At 35.2% G+C, this 26934-nt stretch overlaps 1 protein-coding gene and 1 long non-coding RNA gene across 3 annotated transcripts in view; both read right to left on the bottom strand.

Moving 5' to 3' along the window:
- Nucleotides 1-13446, bottom strand: part of LOC125665460 (dipeptidase 1-like) — a 29832-nt gene extending 16386 nt beyond the window's left edge. Inside the window, exons 1-6 of one of the 2 annotated variants that reach the window (XM_048898096.2) lie at nucleotides 13232-13446; nucleotides 8729-8981; nucleotides 8091-8271; nucleotides 6243-6372; nucleotides 4907-5057; nucleotides 1499-1565 (exon numbers count right to left, since the gene is read on the bottom strand). In XM_048898096.2, the coding sequence (XP_048754053.2) occupies nucleotides 1499-1565; nucleotides 4907-5057; nucleotides 6243-6372; nucleotides 8091-8271; nucleotides 8729-8979 (780 nt within the window). In that variant the 5' untranslated portion in view covers nucleotides 8980-8981; nucleotides 13232-13446. Of the gene's footprint in view, nucleotides 1-1498; nucleotides 1566-4906; nucleotides 5058-6242; nucleotides 6373-8090; nucleotides 8272-8728; nucleotides 8982-12366; nucleotides 12500-13231 lie in introns of those variants that run through there. The other variant, XM_048898098.2, reaches the window with a different exon arrangement.
- Nucleotides 13447-18853: 5407 nt separating this feature from the next.
- Nucleotides 18854-20748, bottom strand: LOC130051032 (uncharacterized). The gene is made up of 3 exons (XR_008799432.1): nucleotides 20333-20748; nucleotides 19390-19475; nucleotides 18854-19285 (listed from the first exon to the last, which is right to left on the bottom strand). It is a non-coding gene; the product is annotated as an uncharacterized LOC130051032 (long non-coding RNA).
- Between the last annotated feature and the right edge of the window lie 6186 nt (nucleotides 20749-26934).

The raw sequence follows: 26934 nt of genomic DNA on the forward strand, positions 1-26934 counted from the left end.
TAAATCCGATCTGTAACTCATCAATATACATCTACATGCAAAAATCAGTTCAGTATCTCAAGGCGTTTGGAAAAAAGTTCGGGAAAACTGGTCCTAACATTAATTTTTGCACAACTCTAAAAAAAAAAAAATCAACGAACCCGAACAAAACTCAAACTCGATCTGTAACTCATCAATATACACATGGACACAAAAAATTAATTCAGTATCTCAAGGCGTTTAGAAAAAAAGGCCAACCTTACAGGGATAGAATAGATCATTTTGGTGAATTTTTTTTTCCTCATCTCAAATAATCTTATATTATATTTCTAATAAAAGATAAATGAACGATATTTATCAACTTTGAAATGATTGTATGACCATCAAAAGTTACGATGGGAGCCATGTTATAAAGCAAATAGAATTTCTGTCCAGGAAGCAAAAATTTAGGGGAAGTACATTATATAATTTAAAGATTATAATTCTTTGAAACTTAGAAATAAATGCAGATGAATGCATAAAACTGTATTATTTACAGGAAATGACTTGTACGAGTCATTTGGTCCCAATTTAATACTTAAAAAAAATGGCAAGAATGCCACTTTTAGTGACATTTCCGAGTCTGACATCAAAAGCTAAAATCATGGGTTTTTGGATGAGATCTTAAAAGACAATGTCCCGAGACGCGGATGACATTGGTTCGACATTGAATCCTCACTTCTACGACCTTGAGCGCCATGCAAAGGTCAAAACTTGTGACATTTACTAGCAGTTCTCTGTATCTTATCAGGAGAAAATTCTTGAATGGGATGTAAAATCTCTATATACCTCACCAAACTGTCAAGTCTCTAAACCTCTACATACCTCATCAAACTCTGTCAAGTCTCTAAACCTCTACATACCTCATCAAACTCTGTCAAGTCTCTAAACCTCTACATACCTCATCAAACTCTGTCAAGTCTCTAAACCTCTACATACCTCATCAAACTCTGTCAAGTCTCTAAACCTCTACATACCTCATCAAACTCTGTCAAGTCTCTAAACCTCTACATACCTCATCAAACTCTGTCAAGTCTCTAAATCTCTACATACTTCACCAAACTCTGTCAAGTCTCTAAACCTCTACATACCTCATCAAACTCTGTCAAGTCTCTAAACCTCTACATACCTCATCAAACTCTGTCAAGTCTCTAAACCTCTACATACCTCATCAAACTCTGTCAAGTCTCTAAACCTCTACATACCTCATCAAACTCTGTCAAGTCTCTAAATCTCTATATACCTCACCAAACTCTCTCAAGTCTCTAAACCTCTACATACCTCATCAAACTCTGCCAAGTCTCTAAACCCCTACATACCTCACCAAACTCTGTCAAGCCTCTAAACCCCTACATACCTCACCAAACTCTATCAAGTCTCTAAACCTCTAATTATATATATACCTCACCAAACTCTGTCAAGTCTCTAAACCTCTACATACCTCATCAAACTCTTGTCAACTCTCTAAACCCCTACATACCTCACCAAACTCTGTCAAGCCTCTAGTGGACGGAGGGTTTTCAGAATCTGCCTTTACACTATCAGCCCTGTGAAGTAAAACAATTATAAGAATTTACAACGCTTCTGTGTGTCATTATTTAAGATGTAATTTACGATGATAATGATTAAACGAGAGGTCCATGGGCCACATCGCTCACATGAGCAACAGTTCCTAGAAATTAGCAAAACTATCATTATACATACAGCTTGGTTCAGAAAAAAAAAAACTTTTCAAAGGTAACGAATAAAAATTCATTAATTATCAAACTTAATTATTAAACTTGACTACATTCATCAATTATCATATGCCGTTGTAGACGGATATGGACTTTCATATTAACAAATTTCATCTAAGCATGCTGTGTGCCAAGTTTGGATCCCTATACCTTGACATGTAAAACTTTGATCCCCTATTATGGCCCCTTCCTAGCCTCAGTGGTAATGATTTTTACAAACTTGAAATAAGCTTCCAACCTGGACACTGTTTAGTTTGTAAATGGGACTCACTATAAACGTGCCGAATGCAGTATGTAATACCCGTGTTTTAATAGTGAAGGTTGCTAACGAGAACTTGTAGGTTTTTCTGAGTGAAAGATGTTGACAAAGGCATAATATGGTGTCTTTCACGAACAACCGTTATGAACTTTGCAAAGCTCTAAAAGAAAAAATTTAAGGCCAAACAAGGTAAATAACCGTTAAACAGTTTGAGTGGATAAGATGTTATGTATTCCAGTAGCATATTGCTATGGTGAATTAATGTTTTCAGGTGCATGTCTAAATAATTTTGTTGATCTTTATTAATGCGTATTTAACTTCCCATATTTTGTTTTGTAGTCGGAGTCATGTACAGTTGCTAACTGTTGGTTGTAGAAAATAATACACAGGAAGAGTATAAGACCAATAGTACATATGTATGTAATATTAAATATTTGATACACTCGTAACATGTAACCGTATACATTGTTTCTGATATTTAGAAAACCCCTACAATTTAATTTTCACGATTTCAAAACTTGTTTAGACTACATATATATCAATGTATTGACACTTAAAATGTATCAGGCTTGCCCTTTGTACTGGGGGGATCCTACAGGTATTTAAATGGCAAATACGTAATAAAGGTATATGGGTGAAGGTCAGTTCTACTTCACGAGTACTGGCACCGAGCTCCGATCAGGTTAAGTTCCCGCATCGGTGCAACACCCTCTTTCAGCTTTTCTTGCCCAGTGGATCTTGAGAAAAATTTTAAATGACCCCACCCTATTTTTGTGATTATCTTCCCTTTGAAGGGGGCATGGCCCTTCATTTGAACAAACTTAAATCCCCTTCACCCAAGAATGCTTTGCGCCAAGTTTGGTTGAAATTTGCCCATTGGTTCTGGTGAAGAAGATGAAAATGTGAAAAGTTTACGCCGACGACGCCGACAGACAATGGGCAAATTTTGATCAGAAAAGCTCACTTGAGCCTTCGGCTCAGGTGAGCTAAAAATATAATAATTCAATCAATACTTCATGTATGGCAGAGGTAAAAACATTGTTCACTAAGTCGCGGAAAGGAACACGGTGCGAATGAAAATTTAATTTACCAGTATTTTCAACATGTCCCAGAAAGATAACTACATAATAGCGAGCGCTAAAGACTAGGGCAAGAAAATCCGATTCTACATAATATTTATTTTATATATTTGTAACAGGAAAGGAGAAAATGCAACGGACCAGACCGAGATTCAAACCCGGGCCCCCTGAATCTCTAGTCAGCTGATCTACCAACTGAGCTATCTGGACACCGGCGATCAAAAGCGATTGTGGAACCAACATTGGATAAGCTGATGAAAATTAGCGAGATAATCTCTTCATTGTATAGAAAATCAACAGGATAATTAAAAAATTAACACGATAACTCGTTTGACATAGGAGTAAAGTGATCTGTTAGCGCAAGCGCCCGTCGGATGCTTATCTGTCATTAAACAGATGAGTGTACACGGGACAAAATCCTGCCAACTTTGGTACAAAGATTTCACCTATTTATTTTATGGCGGTATTTAAAGGTACAATAAAATAACCCGATTGAGAATACGACTCCTTACAAAGTAAATCTATATTGCTAGTCAATGGTAATTGAATCATGACTAAAGGAGATTTTTGGGGTCGAGATGTCCATTACAATTGGCTTGTCAATGTATCTCTTCAATGGTTCAAATTCCCACAGAAATTATACTTTAAAACATTTTCATTTTATTACATGTATTCCGATAATTTCTTTCACATGGTATGACTTACCTACATGTAACAATATCGGATAGTATAAAGAAATGTCCCACAACTAAAGGAGTGACAAAGTATTTCCACAGCCTTCTTACATTATACCCATAACTAAAGGAGTGACAAATTATTTCCACAGCCGTCTTACATTCTACTCAATAATTAATCTTTAAACTTGACAGATACAATTTAGCTCTTATCAAAATGGTTTTTACATGTCCAACTGAACTCCTTGAAACGCCATGCCTTAGATCATTATTTCCATAATTTGGTTGATTGATTTACGTCCCGTCGAGAATTTTTCACTCATATTGAGACGTTTCCATCTGTTCCACATTTAGACCTATGCTTAGCACAGGGCCGTAGCAATGAGGGTTCTTTAACATGACAACTCCTGCAGCGACACGGGATCTCCGTTTTTAAGGTCATATGCAAAAGACCTGTGATTCTTACTTCTAAATGCCGAGCGTTTGGCGAAGGGGCAGCCACTACCTAATTTAACGTCTTAGGTTTGACGTCATCATGTTAATCTGACGTTCCACACCAAAGAGAAGCAAAATGACCCCATGTATATTTCTTTACTCCCTGATTACTATGTGTAACTTGCTCAGTTTATGTTTCAATCAAATTGAAATAAAAAACTCATTCTATACATTTCTACTTCTAGCGATAGGCATATGGCCAACGAAAACGTAAAGGTTTTCTTCTTCAAAATCTAGAAGAAGATCACGTGATTCCCAAGCGAAATATATCACATACATATTATAGGATTAAACATTCTTTTTGAAGAATTTATCGATGTGTAAACTCCGGACATTTTACTCACAAACTGAATAAAAGTGCGAAGCACTTTTATGTTAAGTTTGTGAGTAAAATGGCCGCAGTTTACACATCGAAAAATTCTTCAAAAAGAATGTTTGATTCTTATAATTCCAATTCATTCACTTCATTAACAATTGCAAAAATTTTAATAGTTTCCCCGCACTATGTTATTTGTTTTCAGGCGTGTATGAATACATCGCGTTTTCGGATTTATTGATGTATAAACTCTTGTTCAGCTTTATTTTTGTCCAATCAAAACACTTGTAATAAATAACATTGGAATTATGAAATAATAAAGGCATTACCATAACGTGTCGCAGCTGTGTGTCAGTGTCATGTATCGTACTCCGAGTTTGTAGTACATGCGCAGTGTACCCAAACTATTTCCAATCATGTGACCACCTTCTAGACCAATCAAACTCGCAATTTTCCCACGATTGAACACATCGGTAATACCTATGTAAAGAAGAAACATGAGAAGGGCCTATTTGAGTCTTGAAAGGTGAAGATAACCAACAGTGATCAATCTCATAACTCCTATAAGCAATGCAAAATAGAGAGTTGGGCAAACACGGACCCTGGACACACCAGAGGTGGGATCAGGTGCCTAGGAGGAGTAAGCATCCCCTGTTGACCGGCCACACCCGCCGTGAGCCCTATATATTGATAAGGTAAATGGAGTTATCTGTATTCAAAATCAGTTTTAAAAATCAAACTTAAATAAACTGAGGTACTGAGGGATTCATAATTACTCGTTGAACACCAGTTTAACGAGACCATGGAATCAAGTTGGTTGATTGTATGGTGTTTAACGTCCCGCTCGAGAATTATTTACTCGTATTGAGACGTTACCATTTCCAGTTAAGGGCTGCTTTAGGCCTATGCTCGGCGCTTACATCCTTTGAGCAGGGAGGGATCTTTATAGTGCAATAGAATTGCAAGGAAAAATATAAATATCTAGTACCTAATGCAGGCTGTCCAGCACCCTTGGACAAAAAATAAGGGCAAATTTTAGGGGTAAAATTTTAAACAATTAGGACTAAAATTAGGAATTTTTAACCAAATTGCGGAAGTTTTAATTATTTAAAAGGACTTACCTTGTCAAATTTGACAATAAAGAAACTCACATGACACACAAATAAGATGTAAGTACAGGAAGGGCGTATTCCAGTGTTCCATGGTCTCAGCTATTATTGGCTATACTATTTACATACCTAAAATATCAACTCTTTATCACAAAGTCACAACCAATAAACAAGCTTGACACATGGATCCACAGGTCAACTGCCTTTCACTGCATCAGCATTATCTGAATAAGAACTGCAATCTACGTTAATAACACACATTTTGTATGAATGCATTTTGATTTTTCAAGACTGATAAAAAAGTAGGAATTGACATGAAAAATAAGGGCTTTTTTAGGATTTCCCCTTGAATTTTACATTTTTTTAAGGAATTTTAGCAAAACTGAAAAAAATTAGGAATTTTTAGGAATTTTAGGCCCGCTGGACAGCCTGCTAATGACATGCTGTCGATTTTGTATTTAATGGCAAGTCCATGAAAGTTGATGTCCGTGAAAATAAATGAAACCACAATATTCCATTTTATGCTGTATGTTTGCTGGAGTGCTTTCAATATTACCCTGTGCAGTAGTGGCCAGTTCGAAGACGTCGTACTTCTCAATGAATTTATGAATGACATCCATAGTATCGAAACCCATTCTCACGGCGTCCTTATCAACGGATGCACAGCTGCAAAATACCGCCCAAAACTGCAACAACAAACAAAACAAAAATCATAAATTATGATAACGACGACTACATGACAACAAATTACGACCTCACTCCCTCACCCCAGCCCAGCATCATGGCACAAAAATCATAAAACATAAAAAAAATCATGACAAAAAAAAAGAAGAAACAACTGATAATGAAACAACTGAAGCCTTAGGCCAACGACAAAAATTGTTGAGTTTCCGCTAACGTTCCAGAAAAAAATAAGGTAGGTAGGTAGGAAATAAATTTTATTTTTTCAAAGTATGCGAAAACATTGTAAACTCTAACAAGTTCAATGATCTATTGAATGTTATACTTTCAATATAAAATTCGCTTAAATTGCATTGCAAGTAAACTTTCAATCTTAGCATTTCACCTGTTATTGGCTGAGGATTATTTCCAGATGTTTTAGAAGAAACAATATTTTTCAATGAAACATATAGCATAAAACACAAATTAAAGTCAACTCCTTTATGCCCCTATGCTAAACAAGTACCAGCTATATTGTTTCTACATTTAGATTGGTTGCCATGGGAATACTACTATTGGATATGTTTGACAGGAAAATAATATGATGATTTTGAAAAAAATATATTAAAAAATCACCAAAATATCAACATCATTAACATATTTTAAGTTTATTAATTCATTTCTGAATGTACTTTCACAATCTAAATGGAACAAGGGTAGGAAGACAGTTTGGGCAGATCCCACTTATCCTAATGGGATCCAACTCTCTTCCAGCTAAAACTTTTTACCGGACATAAATTTTTATTTAAAAAAAAAGTCTGCACATCTTTTTCCCCCTCGGCTCTCAACAGCCATCAACAACTCGGATGCGTTCACTGCTTTATTTGTGGTCTTTTTCATAGTGTATTCAGTTAGAACTGCAGCAGAAACCATGGATGTGCATACAAATTTGATAGACTGGACATTCAAGTGCACTATATAATGTCTGTCACTCTGCATCATGACCTCCATAAAAACACCATAGGAGTTGGCAATTTTAACAAAAGAAAGTCTTCTATGGAAACATGACACTTGGCAAAGTCTTTCGGCTGTCTGTTAACTTCAATTGTCAAAGCACCGTTGCGTGAGGCAAGCATGAAGGTACAGTACTAAGTCAACCATCATGCCATGCTGTTAGTTACAAACATTATCAATGTTGTTTAAACGCTTGACACAATACCATGCAATTTTGTACATCGTTAAAGCGTTTGAATGACTTCATCTCAATGTCTAACTAAAAAGAAAACCAAGAATCGAGAATATATTTTTTCCGGAAAAATGACGATTTTTTTTTCAAATTAGCGGAAAAAATTTCTAGGGTCGGGGCTATAATTTAGGGTCGGTCGGGTTAGCGGAAACACAACATATTTTATCAGTGACCTTACTCAAATTTCACATCATTAACACTGGATTCCTCAAACATTATCTTCTGCCTGTAATTCTTATGATAGTCATGATTTTTATACATATAAAAGCTTGTTACTGTTTTCTGAATACATGCATAATATATGTAATTTTGCGCTTTATAAATGAATAAAATAATAATGTTAATAATAATGTAATGATTTTATGTATATTTACAAATAAAATAATTATAATTGTTTAAAATTAAAAGATAAATATGTTTGTCTTGTCCAGAGCTTAGTAATTGAGAACTGGTGTATAAAAAGTTCGTTGAAACTACTTGATAATGAACAAGCAATACCTGCGCGCCAACTTTGCCAGCTTGGAGCCGCCCGATATCCGTCTGTGACGGAATTCTGGGAAAACTCGTGTCATCCATCGGTGACGTTTCAGTCCAGGTATTGCGCATGTCCTGTCCGAGATTGACGGAGTACACAGAATTATTGGCGTATTGTCGGAATTGCCAGGGCAAGTCGTTATGTCTGCAATTAATGACAAATTTTCATATATACACATGGGATATTTACATTCAACTTTCATTTCTGTTGAAATTCCTAGCTGTTATAATTGACGTACATGTACATGTACTGTATTTATCAAGATTCATACGCGCATTGTTCACAACTTCAGTGCATTCATGAAGAAATGGTTATCGTCAAAATTTGTAAATATATCAAAACACAAAAGATTGAGCAGGTGAATATTTAAGCTTGGAATGCAAGAGATTGAGTGATATTCGCCAGTTACATTTCAAACAAGATGACTCAAAACCGGGCATCGACTGATCCCTGGTCAGGTGTGTCATTCCTCTATAGGGAGTACTAGTGATGCATCAATGGTTCTTCGAGAAATTCGTCGCATATTTTTGTATTTCTTTTTTTCTCTCTTACATCTGTAAAGCCGATGACTGATGTCAAAGCTAAATGTCAATTGACGTACCCGTCAATGAGCGGATTATTTGCCAGTAAATTGATCGCCTTCTGGAGATCTGTAGAAGGGGGCGCTCCCCCTCCCCCTCCCGTGTCTCTTTTTGAAAGCGGGAGTCCGATGGCTAGTCCGAGGATGATGGCTACGAAAGTGACCACGAGGAAACCGATCCCGATCCGATCATTCCAGGAACGCCTCTTCCGGAATGTGGTGGGCGCGGAAGTTGTCAAAGAAGTCGTAGAGGAGTCGAAGGAAGCCGACATACCTGAAATGAAAGTTAATTGATCGCAACAAATAGTCTCACTATCTTATACCATCTGCAAGTAAAGTGGGGTTTTATACAATGTAGGAATAACCTTTTCTGTATGCCTATTCAAACTTACCGGGTTATTACATGAACTTTGCGATAGAAAAAAAAAATCGATGTTATGAGGTTATATGCAAAGATGCCATGTCCTTTATTCAACGTTATTAGATTTTTAAGGTCACCAAGACTTTCATTGCCTCTGATGAACTAGGACAATACACTGGTCATCCTGGTGCCTTAATTGTGTTTTTAAACTGAAGCATCTTTTGAAAGAGAACTTGGAGTATTAGCAGGAATGAATAGGATTTACCAAATTTAAGCGAAGTTCGTTTGAAATACAGTTGTAATAGTGAGCCAAAGAAAGATAATGTAATAAGCTTCGCCACCTGGATCGGTATGGGATTCACATGGTGTTTATATCTCAATAATACGATGTCATATGAGATTTATATGGCTCATTATAAGGCTCATTATTACAACTGTATTTAAACGAACTTGGTATTAATTCCACGTTTGGAAATCGTGCTTATACTCCAACTGCCCTTTGAAAAGATGAAATTCTTCAAAATCATGCTTCAGTTTTAGACAGATTTAATATCCCAGTCAATGGGTTGAATGAATATGAGTTACCGTACCTATACTGGATTCATTTCCAAATGTCACATGTTTGTCGAATCTTGTTCAACGCGCACATGGCATAAGCGGGGCTCGAACTACCATTTACGAAACGAACGCTCTACCAGTGAAAACGAATTTTGAAGTAAAACCGATATCTATGTACATGTACATATACTGTTCTATCATTAGAGAGAGGACTTTTATAAGCTAAGTCTGCTACCCAATGATATGATAAATAGTAATGATCACATACCCATCTCAATTCAAAAATGGAACAGTGAGTTATCGCTGTCTTTAGAAAGCAATATTTCTGTTAAAGTTTGTTTTAAAACAAGCATTGATACCCAATTAGTTTAGTGGTTGCAGTACCGAATTCTTAACAAGCTTCTTCCTAGGAAATATTACCTCAAGAAAATCAGTATCATTTCAGATGTGTAAAGAAAATGTAGAAACAGTTTGTGTAATAAAGCTGTTAATTTCATAATTCTGTATACCAAACAATATATTTTCAATTGTTCGAAACAAACCTTCTCATATTGCTGGGCTAATATATTATCTTCTTTTTTTTCAAATACAAAGTTGAAAAATTTGTAACAATTAAATGATGTGAAGTTTTGAAATTTGACAAACTTTGGGAAAACTGGAAAACTATTTTTGATCTGTAACCTAGAATAAGAAGTATTTATCCAATTATGCTGTATGATATTAGTGTGAAAGAGTGCGAGATGGTGTGAGAATGTATAAAATGATTAATATGTATCTTCATGCATTACTTTTACTGGTGATTATGTGAATATGAAAAAAAAAAGAAAAGAATTTAAAAAAAAAAAAAAAAGCCTGCTGCCCAATTCCACCACTTTATTGATAAGATATTGTTTACATTGGATTAACATTTAATTGTGCATAATGTTTTCTGATTTGAATAATTCCAGCACGTAAAACCTTCATTTATAAATATTGGTTTTAGGATATCTTTTGAGAGACTACTTGAAATATTCCTCTTCAAAACATTCCAAACACAGATTAATTGTATACATAACAACGCAAAGCTTTACTTGTCAACATTTTTTCGGTGGATTACAACAAATATCTCTCAAAAGTCGTGTGGTAATCAGGACGACCATTATTCTATTGGCTGAAAGTTTTTGCGATGAACTACATGTACAAGTTATCATATTGATTCAGTTACAATTCAAACAAGAAAAAATATCTTGTTCGGTGCATTAAGGTGAAGACTTGATGTGTTGATTTAGTCACAAAGTGACAAAATCATCTGACAAGTCAACATAATATTCTGACAAGTCAACATAATTATCTGACAAGTCAATATAATAATTTGACAAGTCGACATAATTATCTGACAAGTCGACAGAATTATATGACAAGTCAACATAATTACATGTATCTGACAAGTCGACAGAATTATATGACAAGTCAACATAATCAACTAACAAGTCAACATAATTATCTGGCAAGTCAACATAATTATCTGACAAGTCAACATAATTATCTGATAAGTCAACATAATCATCTGACAAGTCAACATAATTAGCTGAAAAGTCGACATAAATATCTGACAAATCGACATGAATATTTGACAAATCGACATAAGTATCTGGCGAGTCGACATAGATATCTGTCAAGTCAATAATTATCTGACAAGTGATGGCAGAAATATGCCACCATAGGCTCCGGATCTAAAGTTAATGCGAAAGGACGGGTCTATACAGATCATGATTAAAAGGAGATCAAGTTCTCAAGAGAAGGGCTCATTTTAAAAACTCTTTCAGTTTTATTTCTGGAGACGACGAGGACACGGACATGACAGCCACTGAATGGCTTTAACTAAACACAATGTTTATACAGATATTTTTCTACGTATGCAAGACGATTTACAAAAGTTTCGAGTTACAGTTACCATGACGATATATATCCTACAGCGCGAACATTAAAAGTTTGTCAACAGTAAGTGATGAAACCAAATGAAAAAAAATTATATCTTAAATGAATAGGCAAACAGAAGGAAGAAAAAAATATCTCTGCAAACGAGTTGTATAATTTTGCACAATAGTAATTCAATGCAATTCATTTCGCGATACATTTAACATATTCAGTACGATTCAATTTCTAAAACACGTAACAATGTATTGTGGTACATGTTTACATTTAAGGTCATTGGCACCCACAAGAGATGGTTAGAATTTTTAATTTGAATTATATCATTTTTTATTTACAAATGCAGAAATTCAGGTGTCTAGAGAACTCCAACAAAAAGGAGATCAAAGTGGAAATGTTTTATGCAGAGAGACGTCAAGATGGCAAATCAGATTATGTTATCTCGGGTCTCCAAAGCAGCATTTCAATTTATATATGCAAGGTCTCGGGGGGGAAATCTCTCCACTCTCGCGTCTTCGCATATTTTCTCACTAAATGGACGCGTGAGCAACGTGTAAACGTACGCATTGACTTCACCTAGATATAAAATGGGGGTCATTCTCTGTTACAGAAAGTAAAAAATCAGATGTCGGGGTGTGAAACATTTAAATCTGTTTGGGATGAATTGAACGCTACTGTTTGGATTAAGTTAAAACTTTATTTATTTTACGACGATTAACAAACACTCCTGACAACTTCCATGTATATCTACGCCTCTTATTGGCGCGACGGGATCGTTGGTTTAGAAGAAAAGAAAAAGAAAATGTCGAAAACAGTGGGAGGAACTAACCTGTATATCTTTAAGTGTGTTGATCCATTCAAAAGTTACACGTGCGGGATTCACAGCGTTTGGAAGCATGCCGCTCTATGCGATATATTTAAGCGTATATTGTACACAGACACGGTAGGAGCTCCAGCAGCTCACGAGTTTCTACACGAGAAACAGGGAATGCATCCACCCTTCTACTGATTTTCAATAAACACTCAAGCTACCCATTTTATCTATTCTATTTGCCATGCTGCATCCTGCTTTCTGCTGCCATCTTCATCAACATTCTATTTACATTATTTAACCTGTCAACCGGTAGGTAAGAAAACTATCATTGTTGATGTATAAGTGGCTCAATGATCACTATTAGGTACAATGTATACTTTGAACATTAAGGTGACTGTTTCGATCTTTGAAACCAATAATAATTTGCTTCTTAATAAGAGAAACAGTGATAAAAAAAATTTGTAGGTAGAACAGTTTCTCCAAAACTGTTGAAGATAGGAAACACATTTTTTATTTAGGTTTAATAAACAGAATTTTCAAACGAGTTGTATTTATAACGTTTTGTTGTTGTTAATATTTATTTTTCGACGTCACTATCTTTGCCATATGGTCTTGATTTGTATCACCATAAATAAAATCCAGCTCATGCGGAGTCACGAAGTACGTCATTATCTTCAATCAGCCTGCAAATGCGGTTTTTGTCTTCTATGCCTTTAATTTACTATGACACGGAATTCTGTGCTATTTATAAATTTAGATGAACACATTAAAGCTTAAAACAAAACATTGACAATAAAATGACGACAGCGCTCTTAATATTCAGTAGAACAGAACACATATAGAGAAAAATAGAAAAGTATCTGAAAGGTTTAAAACATACCTATCCTGCACACAAAACCGCGACAGTTTCACAATCGAATCCCTTCAACGTAAGTCGCAGTAAAAATACGAAAAGTTCGGGCAATAAGACTCCGACGCGGCGTTTGAGATCCCCGTCTTTCGATAGAATTTAAATGCTTCGCTTGATTTTAAATGTACCATAAAATCAGCATATTTATAGTTATGAATACTGAACCCCTAGCGGTTGACGAGTCGTGTACAATTGAACATTTTGGCCTTGGCTTTAAAACCATCAATGTTTGTCGTTCTGCATTTTGACAACAATGTGATATCACACGTGACGACACGTGCCGCGTCCTACATCACCGTATAAGATTATTTTTATCAGTCAGTCCTACATCACCGTATAAGATTATTGTTATCAGTCAGTCCTACATCACCGTATAAGATTGTTTTTATAAGTCAGTCCTACATCACCGTATAAGATTGTTTTTATAAGTCTAACAGATTAATCAAGAAAACTTATTGAACATTGGACAAGAGTCCATTTCAGCCACAACTGCTTTGTCGCTATCCAAACTATGTACAGTGAAAAAATCATAAAAATGACCAGTGATCAATCTCATAAATACCAGGAAGAATACGAAATCAAGAGTAGGGTAACACACTGCCCAATGGACCTATCGGGGGGGTGGGGGGTGGGGGGGGTGGGGGGGGGGTCTTGGAGTAAGCTTCCTCTTTTACATGTAACTTATCAAAACCATGTTAAGCAAACCATTTAGACACCTCTGTGTTTTTAAATCCAAGTTTATTTTTTCCTGCATAAGTCCTCTTCACTATATAGTTCAGTCTGGTAGGCTAATTTCAGATAATATCCCATTGCATCTATTTAACAGTAAATTTCATCTCTAAAGAAATAAATGATACTCATATGTAGAATACATTTATATTTAACTATAAAAAACTACACGTATTTCAGTTTGTAATGAATAGTGTTGTTTTTAAAAGTGACGTATGGATATAGAAAAAAGAAGAATAAAATAGAGCATACAACAAAGTAGCTGCAGAAATGTAGCTCTCTGAAAAAATATTTTGACATAACAGAGAGCTACAGAGCCACCCCTTATAAAAACCTTCGATTTACGGCGCACAAAAAGCTGCGCACGGTTGAGGCCTTATATCGTTGTATTCTTAAGTTGCTGTCTCATAAATTTAACATAAAAAAATTCTTAACATATTTTCCTATTATACTTGTGTCTAAACATACCTTCAAATATTTATTAAAGCCCCATACGACCTGAAAACTGCCAGCTTCAAATGATTTCGTTTGTTGACGTAGCCATGTTAGGTAGCCGATCAATTCGAATCCTGGTTAATTTCCATACTTGCACAATAACGTCTAGATGTGAACTAATATCCCCACAAATATTTCAGCTAAATATTTTAAATAATATATCACCCCAGTGCCTTTAAATAATAATTATTCAAATAGCTAGACTCGCGTCAATGCGGCTTTCATTAGTTTGGTCCGTTCTCCATCCCTGCTACATGAGTGTTAAGGACTTTAGTAGCATTTTCATGAATCAAGAGCTTATTTTACCTTTAGAAAATCTTTATTTTTTTAATTTCTATAAATTATTCGTATTGATAATAAATGAAGAGCGAATACATAACATATAACGAATTTTATGAATAGATACCAACAGCAACAGGGTACGAATTGACCGGCTACCTGACATGGCTACGTCAACAAACGAAATCATTTGAAGCTGGCAGTTTTCAGGTCGTATGGGGCTTTAATGAATATTTGAAGGTATGTTTAGACACAAGTATAGTAGGAAAATATGTTAAGAATTTTTTGATATTAAATTTATGTAATAGAGTGATCTTTGGGTTAATGAATAAATTTTGCTATAGATATATGCTTCAATGTATTTTACTTTAGAAAACCCTAGATCCACTCCTTTATTTCTCTAGCCCTTACATGTACATATATAGGTGAACACATTTAATAGTCATTACCTTAAGGCATATGTCAAAGGTCTTGTAGTGTTCTTGAACTTCATTGGTTGTGTTTTGTGAAGTTGCTTTTGGTTGGTTTTTATTGTTTTGGTCATTGGGTTTTACCGCCAAAATTGAGCATTCTTTGTCTAGTTTTGAGAGAGGACAGACTTCATATCGACAACATTGACTAAGACCTTCTATAAAGACTTTTCCTTCTTTTCTGGTAAGTAATTCATTACTAATTATCCTTATTGGTAAATGTCAATTAATATTTCCAGTCTATATATTTTTGCAGATTTAATGAGATTCCTTTTGCACTAAATATTAACTGAGAGAAAGGCTAGATCTACAAAGAATGATAGTTTTGTTTAAAGCTCTTTGATTTCATGAATCAATTGCTTATATTTAGAGTAAATTGGTGAATCTATCAAGTTACACTTTATTTTATAATCAGAATATTTGATTAACTTGTTCGGAGTGAGCAATTGAGTCTAACTTTAATAAATAGTATTTTTAGACTATTGTATGTAAATTACAGAGTCCATGTACATATCCACATAGATATATATACCCTGTACTTGTATGTGGAAGCCTCTTCCCATAGAATGGTAAATATATGATTTAAGTTTTAATGATAATGTATTCTTATGACTATGGGAGAAATCTGTTCATACCAGTATATGTAACTTTAAGAGTTGTCTCCCTTTATTGTGATTTTGATACAAGTAATACATTTATCTTGATGGAAATTACATTCATTAATCATATAAGTAATATTGTCAATTATTAATTAATGCACTCTGTGATATCATATTAGTTATTTTACCTGTATTGCAGGGCTGTAAAAAAAAAAAATATGTGCATGTGAGATATCCTTCACTGCGATATTAAATTCCCTGAACCCATACAGGAGTTGCTTATTATGAAACTACAAACCTGTTACATTTATGAGACAGCAACTCAAGAATACAACGATATAAGGTCTCAACCGTGCGCAGCTTTTTGTGCGCCGTAAATCGAAGGTTTTTATAAGGGGTGGCTCTGTAGCTCTTTGTTATGTCAAAATATTTTTTCAGAGAGCTACAGTTCTGCAGCTAACAACAAAGAGAAAATGAATACTACAAATTTTACTAAAAATAATTACTTGAAATAAAACCATAAAGTGAAATTGTCTCTTTCAGCGAGAGTTAACGGATTCCGTATACCGAAAATTATTGATGCTATCTATCAAACTCGTGCTTAATTCAAATAATATTTTATTCACTAATAAGTGAGTGGGATTGGGCAGCAGGCATAGTCTATTTCAGCCCTCTCTCTATCGTGATTACATATACTACTGTTGTTTGATTTCATAGAATAATCAAACCAGAAACATGGGTGCAAGTACGGAACATTTTTGGGAAGGAAGTAAGAACTAAATATTTTCAGAGTATAGGCGTTCCAAAGAATTCTTTTGTTTAAATTTATTGACGGTTATCAAACATGATGCGTACAGCATATATACATTGTATATGTAACATAATACACAATCTCAGATTAAACACAATTGTTCTGTTTTCTCAATTTGGTGTACCTTAGATTAAAACACTTATTCAAATATTGACATTGTTTATTTCAAGTGCAAGAAAATTACAACACGAAGGCTGGTAAAATTGAGAGAAATTTCGATCAAATCCGGAGATGAACGAGCTAAGTGAAAAGTAACAATTTATTGGAAGCTCAAAAATGCAGTTATTCTTATATAAGATTTTATTAATTCACAATACCAAAGTCAACAGCAGGCTATTAAATTTTTTCCGCGTTTCGAAATATAGCGGAAAAATATTGATAAACGGGTTTTTAGTCATGTGATGTATGTTATTCGTGGGCTGATAATTTTCAGCCAATGAAAATGCTTGTGATGCATAGTGTTCGATTGTGTGCATGAGGTGGTCATTCTCTAGCCGCCTTTCCAGCTGTGAACTCAATTTTTTTTTTTATTTTCAATATAATGAAAATGTGCTGAAATAGGATTTGGAATAATATAGGATGCCCAGTTTTCAGAGTTTTTTGGTCCCAAAATTTAAGGGGTTTCATCTCTGTTTTCCCCCTGGGTTTCGTATATTACATAATTTTTTCCCCATAGAATATCCGAGAATAATTGTGAAGATGAATTTTGCACAATGTATAGACACTGTTATGTTTGAATATGAATTATAAGTGGATGTCATATATTAATAAATAGTCGGCGTCTAATAACAACGGCAGGCTGTCGGCAAAATATATCATTTTGTTTTTGTCATCAGATATGGAAATATAGTGTATGCATAGAGTTAACGCCTGTCCGATCGATCGATACAAAAATACGTTTGTCCGATCAATAAACACACGGGTTAACGCGTTATCGGCTATTCGGTTGTTATCGGACATTCGGTTCAATGATGTTGTATGTTTGGGAAACATAGGGTAATTTCATACGTGGTTTCTATTGATAAAGACACATTCTGTGCAACGGTAATTGTAATTCTACTTAGGTATCTGCTCATCCTTTAAACAGCTAAAAGCTCATTTCAAGTAATTCCCGTTTAAGAGTTTAACAGCACCGAAAATAGAAATTTCGTTATGTATTCTGTAAAAATCTACCAAAAATGTTATACTAGAGCAGTGAGGAATTGTATTTATTCAAGAGGGGATATTCATTTGCATTTCTAGACTTAGATAATCCTTCAGGAAAAGATAGATCGAAATAAACTTACAGTAAGAGAACAGTAGAGTTTATTAAAAACATCGGGTGGGATAAAAACATGTTATCGACAATAAGGTACGTAAATGTTATCGGAAAATTCGGTTTTTCTGAATTTATTAATCCATATGTTATCGGAAATAAGGTTTTCATCGTGTTTCGAAATACTTTATACAGCATTAACTAGACCATAAATTGGTGTTTTAGTGATAGAAAATTCGTGAAACTCGTGCTGTTAAGGTAGCTATTGATAGCTAGCCCCCAAAAAACCGCTCATTGAATTTTTTTCAATTTTATTTATTATAACATTTTGACTTTATCCTACAACATATAAAAAAATCAACAAAAGTAATCAGGTTAATTTTCGAGGAAAGCGAGATTGAAATCCCCTCTTTTACAGCCCCAAAAGGCAAAAAATGCCAAAATTGAGCAAATTAACACAGAAGCCAATAAAAATTTTATTGACACCAGAAATATTGCTTGTCATATATAGTTGTGTAAATTAAACACAAACAGATAAAAAATCAATATTGATTAGAAATTCTAAATGCATCTAAGGAAAACATTGGGATGATTCGACTTGGCAATTGGCCAAATTTACCCTAAATATGGCGTTTCTCAAATACTATCAGGCATACATTTTCTGACAACAACAAAATTCTGCTCATAAAATTTCTGATTTTATTTCATTTTTACAATAAGTCAAGTAGTATCTAAAATATTGAATAGAAAAAAATATACCAAATGAGGTTTAATCTGAAACTATGTCAGATTTTGTAACCCTACCCCCTCCTTTCTAAAAATGAATTTTAAGAGATACAGTCAGCAGAGATAAACTATTGACCTTAAATGATTAAGCATTCCCAAATTACCACATTGAGCATTCAAACTCGCAATACTAGAAGTTTCTATGAGTGGTGAATTAGTTCCATTATGAAACATTTCTAAAAATTTGATATACATTAATGTATCAATGATGTATGTTTCAACTAAATTTTGAATTACAAGGAAAATTCAAACACATTGATTGAAGTTATAAAATTGATATTCTATCATGTGCACATTTTTTACTAATATATCTAAGAAAGAATAATCAACATTGAAATTTATGCAATATTATTGTCTTTCAAAAGACATGTACATGTAATACACGAGTACATGTACTTGTTTTCCCTTAAATTCACAATTTAGTTTAAAGTATGTTGTACAACATCCACTGCTCTGAGCTCATATAAGTGAATTAATGTTTTTCATCCAAGTCCCAAATTTTGCAGTAGTTCTTTAATCTTTGAACTTGATCAAACATTTTTAAATTTGTGGAGTTGTGGGGGTCCAGGGGATATGTCATCATCACTGTAAATGGAGTACCTGTTCAAAATATAGATAAATATATTTAGATATAGCAAAAAAGATGAATATCTGATATACTCAGAATTGTCTTTACAAATGTTTATCAAAAGAAAATATAGTACCTCTCTTGCTGTTATACTTGTTGACTCGAAATCCACTTCAACCTGCACTGGTCCTATCTAACCTCCCTTGGTCTTCAGGCTGATGCCTAGAAAAAAGATCATCATAATTGATATCTGCACAGTTAGGTCTATATTATACCATTGAGTAATTAGACTGCGTGAGACAATGTGAATTTTAAAATTGTGTCTCAACACATATTCAGTGAAAATTTAAATACTGATGTTTCAAAATTATAAATTGCAATATGAGATGACATGTATATATGTTTTCATAAACTGCCATAGACTTATCATATCTGTTTTATTTACAAAATGTGGGTCAAGAGAAGGACATACGCGTAGTATACATATTTTACTTATACATACAGTGCATACATTTGCCTATGAGAGGGCATATGCAGACTTGTGATTAATTTACATTATTTTTAAAAAGGTTTTGCCAACCTACATGAAACCTCAGGTTTGATATATTTCTTAGGTCACTGAAATGTCAAAGTAATAGTATATGTATACTATAGTCTAGGGAATTATAATTCAACACATGCCCCCCCCCCCCCCCCCCCTTCTATCCGGTTCCCTCATACCCTAGATAGTAGGTCTATACAGATATTTGTTTTTCATTACTTTTATACATGTAGTTCAAGGTATGTTATTTTCGTAACGGTTATTTTCATAACGATATTTTCTTAATAAAAGAGTTGTGAGAGCCCATGTTTACAAATGTGGTATGCATTTACATGACATCCGTTCGTTTACAATCACATGCACAGGTGGGAGTTATATTTTAAGCACACATGGAATACATATATACATACAAAATAATACATCTACTGTATGTCGTGTGTTTAAACTTACAGATGTTATTATAAATCGCGTTGTGAAATAGCAGAGGAAATGTGAGTTGAACTTTTGAATACAAATTTATAGCATTTTTTTCACTCACCAAACGAAACTATGATTTCGTTGTCCAAGTTGAATGCATCCACCAACTTCCTCTTCTTGCAAGAAACTTTGTTTAGCCTCTCAATGACTGTATAAACAGTATTTAATCTCGCAGCATGCTACACTCGGACATTACGATGCATCAATCAACAACTTTGTTTACGTAGCGCATCTATGTACATGGATTGGTGGTTGGTTTAACATTTCGATTAGCAAAAAGTTTCACACAGATGAAACATTTGATCTACCATTATTACAGATATTGACGTATACTTATGTGGTATGTGCATATTTTCTCTAGGCGAGTCAGTCACAGCAACAAAACACTTTCGGAACACCTTTTTGTTTTTCGACTATTCTATGACGGAGTAAGGAATTCCGGAAAATGAATTCACGTGAAAATACACAATTTTTACTGATCACGTGGTTGCTATCCGTCGCTACCTTCAGTGTCCGGAACGAAGTAATAGAGATTTATAATCATAGTATCTGCGTTGCGTCATTCGAATTCGCATTGGCTGGGTACCGAGTTGATGGATCTAATGGAAATGAAAGTGTTTTTTTTTCTGGTGACAATTTGATTGATTGATTGAATGTTGTTTAACGGTCCTCTCGAGAGTATTTTACGTATATGGAGACGTCACCAGGACTGCCAAATTTAGGCCTATGCTCGGCGCTTATGCCCTTTCAGCAGGGAGGGATCTTTATCGTGCCACACTTTGTGACACAGGACCTCGGTTTAAGCGGTCTCGTCCAAAGGACCGCCCCATTTAGTCGTCCCTTACGACAAGCAGGGAGTACTGAGGACTTACTCGAACCCAGATCTACACGGGCAATTTGCATAGGTATGATTAGCTGTCAGACAAAATGGCAAGGTAGTACATGTAAGGTATGGGACATTTTATACTAGGAAGAGGGAGTTTGGATTAATGTAAAGTTATAAAATGATCGAGTAAAAAAACTTTTTTTTTCTAAAAATTTGAATTTTCGAAAACATTTAAAAAATCTAAGCCCTCATTGAATCCAAATTTTATATTTGTGTTTCAGATACCATGGATGAATTCACGTGCTACAACTGTAGCTTCTCGACATGCCATTTCGAATAATAGTAGAACATTGTACCGATAACCATTCCAATGATGCTATTAAATACAGATAATACGTCATTACTGATTTAACACGTGAAATATCAAGGCTATACAATGAGAAAATGGCGCAAATTCGTCAACTTAACAGAGACACCCAAGCGAAAATACATGTATTTGTTACAGTAACCTACTAAGAACTAAACCTTGATGTACCACCTACATGTGTACCAAGGATCAATCCACATGTAAATCAAATGTAACAATACAAATGTATTAATTTCTACATAGACAATAAAGTGGCTGACACATGCACTAAAACGCACTAACATTAAACGCAATCGAGATGGGTGGACAGGTATAAATATACGCCCCTTTCTCCCTCATGATCAAACCCTAACTTGATGGTACAGTCATTTCCTATCAGATGAGGACATGTTTTCTGACCATGCTGCATAACATGCAAAATTTGGTGCCAATACAATTTTAACCAATAATTAAGCAAAAAAGGCTTTTTGTTATGCATTTGGCACATTTATTCACTGACCATTTGTTATTATGCTACAGGGCTGGTTCTTGCCTGATTGTTATAAACCCCCTCCCCACTGTAGACGCAGGCAATGTTGGCCCTGTCATGATGTAACTAATTCTGTAAATATTAGTCATCTACTTATTTAGATCAGGATCACGATATCTTTAGCATATTATCACTTCTTCAATATGTTAGACAACCAATACACAATTAGATATGCAGAAAGTACAACCAACGCATGTGCATTATATTAGCTGATCTAGAGGGCGGGGGGTGGGGGGGGGGGTGGGGGTGGGAGGTACAGGGGTTGCATCACACACACCTTTGATTTTGGTTTAAAAAAGAGTCCGAGAGAAAGAGAGAGATATCAGAATATGGTATTTATATTTTTTCGGGAACATCATTACTGCATTGCATTGATTGTAGGATAAAATTTAAATTTCAATAGTTAGGGGAGAGGGGTTAAAAACTCCTGTAAGTTTACGTCATCCGACATCGATTTTCACAAACTGATTATCATTATTCAACATTCATCAAATTTAGATTGAGTGGGGTGGGGTGTTAATGAAAACTATGTGAATTTAGTATTTTTTGTCAGACATTGAGATACTGATCATACCCCTTAGCAATAAACGTTGTAAATTTGTTTGTCATTTCAAATTCGTTTTAAAGAGTGTTGGTACCTAACCTATAAAATCCAATGCAGACAATAAGAAAATACATACCATGATAGTCCCGTGGGGATCCGGGTTAGAATAGGTCCTCAGTACCCCTTGCTTGTCGTAAAAGGCGACTAAATGGGACAGTCCTTCGGATGAGACCGCAAAAGCCGAGGTCCCGTGTCACAGTATATGTGACATGATAAAGATCCCTCCCTGCTCAAAGGCCAGAAGCGCCAAGCATAGGCCTAAATTTTGCAGACCTTCAACGGCAATAGTGACATCTCGATATGACTAAAAGATTCTCGAGAGGAACGTTAATCAATATTCAATCAATCAATCATGATATCAACAACTTAATCCTCTGGTTCAACACCCCCCCACCCCCCAAAATGTTTTAGATCCGTGTTGAACAATGTCAATTACATGTGCATTGACTCCGTTATCTAATGCGATCTTTCCGTTGAAATCTTGGTTCAGTTTGTTTTTCACGTGTGATTCAATAATTTGAAAATATTTTTCTTATTCAATTCAACTTTTAATACATTAAACAGCTCGATCTGCACTGAGTTACTTAGCATTAGGGGGTGGAGGTGGGGATTAGCTCCACACGTTTCCGACATCATTGTTTCCCCGCTATTATTACAGGCCAAGTTGGTCATTTTTAAGGCTGGCTCAATCGGAACTCCTCGAATGTCTCGCGCACTCGCAATGCATCAAATTCACTCATGGATGCCATCGTATTACATCCGAGATCTATGTCAAGTGCGCGAGATATTCGAGGAGTTCCGATTGAAGGCTGGCTAGTGAGATTTCTTTTGAATAGTAGTAGTGAATTGTAGTGGAAATGTAATCAAATTAACCGAAGAATTGAAATATCAACACCTGTCCTCTTACACCAAAAATTTTAGATTTAGAGTTTTGATTTCATTTTTGAATTTTAAGAGATTAGAATTTTTAGACAATTGTGAAACCAATTTCTTCTCCGGCTGCCCCTCCCTCTTTCCAGGTGTATGTTGTCTATTAAAGATTACATGAAGTCTAAAATTCTAGGGATTCATATTGTACATTACAACTTGGACAGAAATAAACATTAGATACGGCTGTAACACTCTCCTTTTCCCAACCCAACAATTTGATAAAAGTCTTGGCAATTTTTTTTCGATACTCAATGCAATGCTCTAGTTTGACATGTTATGACCGTGTCCAATTCTCGTGCAATTCGTGTACTTACAGCGTGATGGCGTGGCGTCTATATCACATACGCTCGTCATTCTGTCTTCTAATTATAGAATGTCTCGCTATGAGAAATGCATCTAGTGCAAAGATCATGACATTATACAATTACATGTATTGCTGTTTTTGAGGTCAATACGATGATTTAGACACCTGAGGAGTACAATATTCACCGAGCCCGAGCGTACTTCGAAGGTGGCTAAATCATCGTATTGACCTCAAAAACAGCAATAATTGTTTTATTATATGATTAAATGATTAAAAAAAAACCTTCAAGATTGTTCTTTGCTTTAATTGTAAGTTTCAACGACCTATTTTTGGTCCTATGTGGAAAAAAATAATTCCTTATGTTCACCTGGAAGGTCACGTGCAGGTAAACATAACGTAGTATGATTTCTACATTGTTGGATCTCAGCCAATTAGAGAGCTAGGAATTATTCAATCATATAATAATTAAAAATCATAGTCGGAAGATATACATATTATACCATGAATTCTTTTTTCCGTGGTCATAAAAAATATAATGTTGCATCTCTCCCAGCTCAAAGGCCTGAAGCGTCGAGCATAGGCCTAAATTTTGCAGCCTTTCATCGGCAATGGTGACGTCTCCATATGAGTGGAAAATTCTCGAGCGGGACGTTAATATACATGTAGAATCAATCAATCAATCAATCAATCAATCAATCAGTCAGTCAATCAATAACCGTGGACCATCGTGACCATGATGAAACGAGATCTAGCAACACAGTAAATTGGATATAAAAAACTCCACAAAAAACCACACGACCAAAATGAAAGTTTTCTTTATCTAAGACACATCGCACGGAAGGCACAGACGTCTTTTCATAAACTGAATTTCCATCCTGCTTTAATTTGAACGAAAGCTGTTATTTTTCTCAGAGACTCGTGTATCGAATACCTGATGTAATTCGCACTTCATTAACTTTTATTTAATGAACTGAATTTAAGCTTTGAAATAATTTGAGAAAGAACCGTGGTAATGATAAGATATTCAATACTATAGATGCTCTTCATTTTGATGAGATGATTGAAAATGAAAATAACGCAAGAAGACAGGACTGTGGAAGATATAACGTAACCAAAGATTCTCGGGCGTAGTACTTTTTCGCAAATTTTGAAAAATGTAGTTTTTACTTTTCCTCAAAAAGTGTTGTTACGTTTCCGTAAAAGAATATACAGCTATTATTGTACGCAAGTATTACATACTTTTCCACAGATTTCCTTGGCGATAAGTTTAACTCCAGGTTCACGGTAGTATCATGTGGGAGGTTCAGCGGACTGGTAATCCGGATAACAACATCATCTACTTTGTTGGTGGCCGTTCGTGTGTGGTCATTGGTCTCAATCGTTTTAAGTGTCTTGTTGTTTACGTATATTTGAATATTTCATACTTTCGAATGGTGTCGTCCATTGAGTGTTGCCTTTATGTCCGGTTGGAGATCTTCCCCACCCTCTTGAGAAATACCGAATTACTCTCATAAACACAGAAGCCGGGTGGATCTGGGACATTGTCACGCTTTTCTCTTCGGAACTTTTAACCAATAAAATGTCATTTTTAGCAAAGAAGTCATCTACTCGTAGTATATACAATATACCATGCATTGGTAGGGCACTTATATTTACACTTCAAACAAGGGTGCGGATCAAAGGGAGTGTGGGTCCAAACGACTGTTTGTGCATAAAGTCGACTCGTGTTCATATGGTGTGTAAGATTACACACGAGAGAGAGAAATAAATATAGAAAGAAAGGGAGAGAGAATAGAGATAGAAAGAAAGGGAGAGAGAGAATAGAGAAAGAAAGGGAGAGAGAGAATAGAGATAGAAAGAAAGGGAGAGAGAGAATAGAGATAGAAAGATAGGGAGAGAGAAAATAGAAAGAAAGGAAGAGAGAAATAGAGATAGAAAGAAAGGGAGAGAGAGAATAGAGAGAGAAAGAAAGAAAGGGAGAGAGAGAATAGAGATAGAAAGATAGAGAGAGAGAAAATAGAAAGAAAGGAAGAGAGAGAATAGAGATAGAAAGAAAGGGAGAGAGAGAATAGAGATAGAAAGAAAGGGAGAGAGAGAATAGAGATAGAAAGAATGGGAGAAAGAAATAGAGATAGAAAGATAGGGAGAGAGAAATAGAAAGAAAGGAAGAGAGAAATAGAGATAGAAAGAAAGGGAGAGAGAGAATAGAGATAGAAAGAAAGGGAGAGATAAATAGAGATAGAGAGAAAGGGAGAGCGAAATAGAGATAGAAAGAAAGGGAGAGAGAGAATAGAGATAGAAAGAAAGGGAGAAAGAGATAGAAAGAAAGAGAGAGATAAAGATAGGAAGAAAAGGAGACCCATAAAAAAATATAGAAAAAAGGTAAGAAAAGAGATTGAAATGCATTAATCGGTTATTGATTTAAAAGCCCGGTAAACGAGACATAAATAAATGTTCACCGGAATACCCCCCCCCCCAAAAAAAACCCAATAAAAAACAACAAAAACTAAAAAAAAACAAAAAAAAAAACCAAAAACATTTGTGAGGAAGTTTTGCACAGGTTCTTGTTCTTAAGAGGTAAGGTGATAGTTGATCTGATCACAATATATCGTTTGAGCACGGGTACATGGCATGAAATTCAGCATCGCTCTAGGTACAATCGTAGCAAAGTTCAGCTCCTTTAAGGACCGGGAATCTATGAGACTGAGAGCTGCTTAGAAGCTGAAGGGCCTCATTTCTGAATCAACGTACAGTTTCGTCCTGAAATTGAGAAAAATAAAACCGGCAAAAAAAAAAAAATAAATAAATTATAAGGCAGTGCGAAACGAGAACAGGAATGTGAAACAGGTGAAAGACATCCTGTAGGCCTACAGAAAGTGAAATTTATAAACAGGAGAGAAATGTAACGTCACGAACGCAACGGACCAAGGGTAGGCGGAAGTCGCCATATTCAAACAAATTGAAGGGGAAAGGCTATAAGCCCGTGAACTGATCCGACCGGAAACTCTGTGCACTCAAACACACACAAATTGCATACGTCATACCTTCTACTTTCGTTTTCCTATATATGATGCTGTACTCTGTTCACGGGCCTGATTCTAAC

Source organism: Ostrea edulis, chromosome 10 (assembly GCF_947568905.1).
Source record: "Ostrea edulis chromosome 10, xbOstEdul1.1, whole genome shotgun sequence".
Classification (NCBI taxonomy): domain Eukaryota; kingdom Metazoa; phylum Mollusca; class Bivalvia; order Ostreida; family Ostreidae; genus Ostrea; species Ostrea edulis.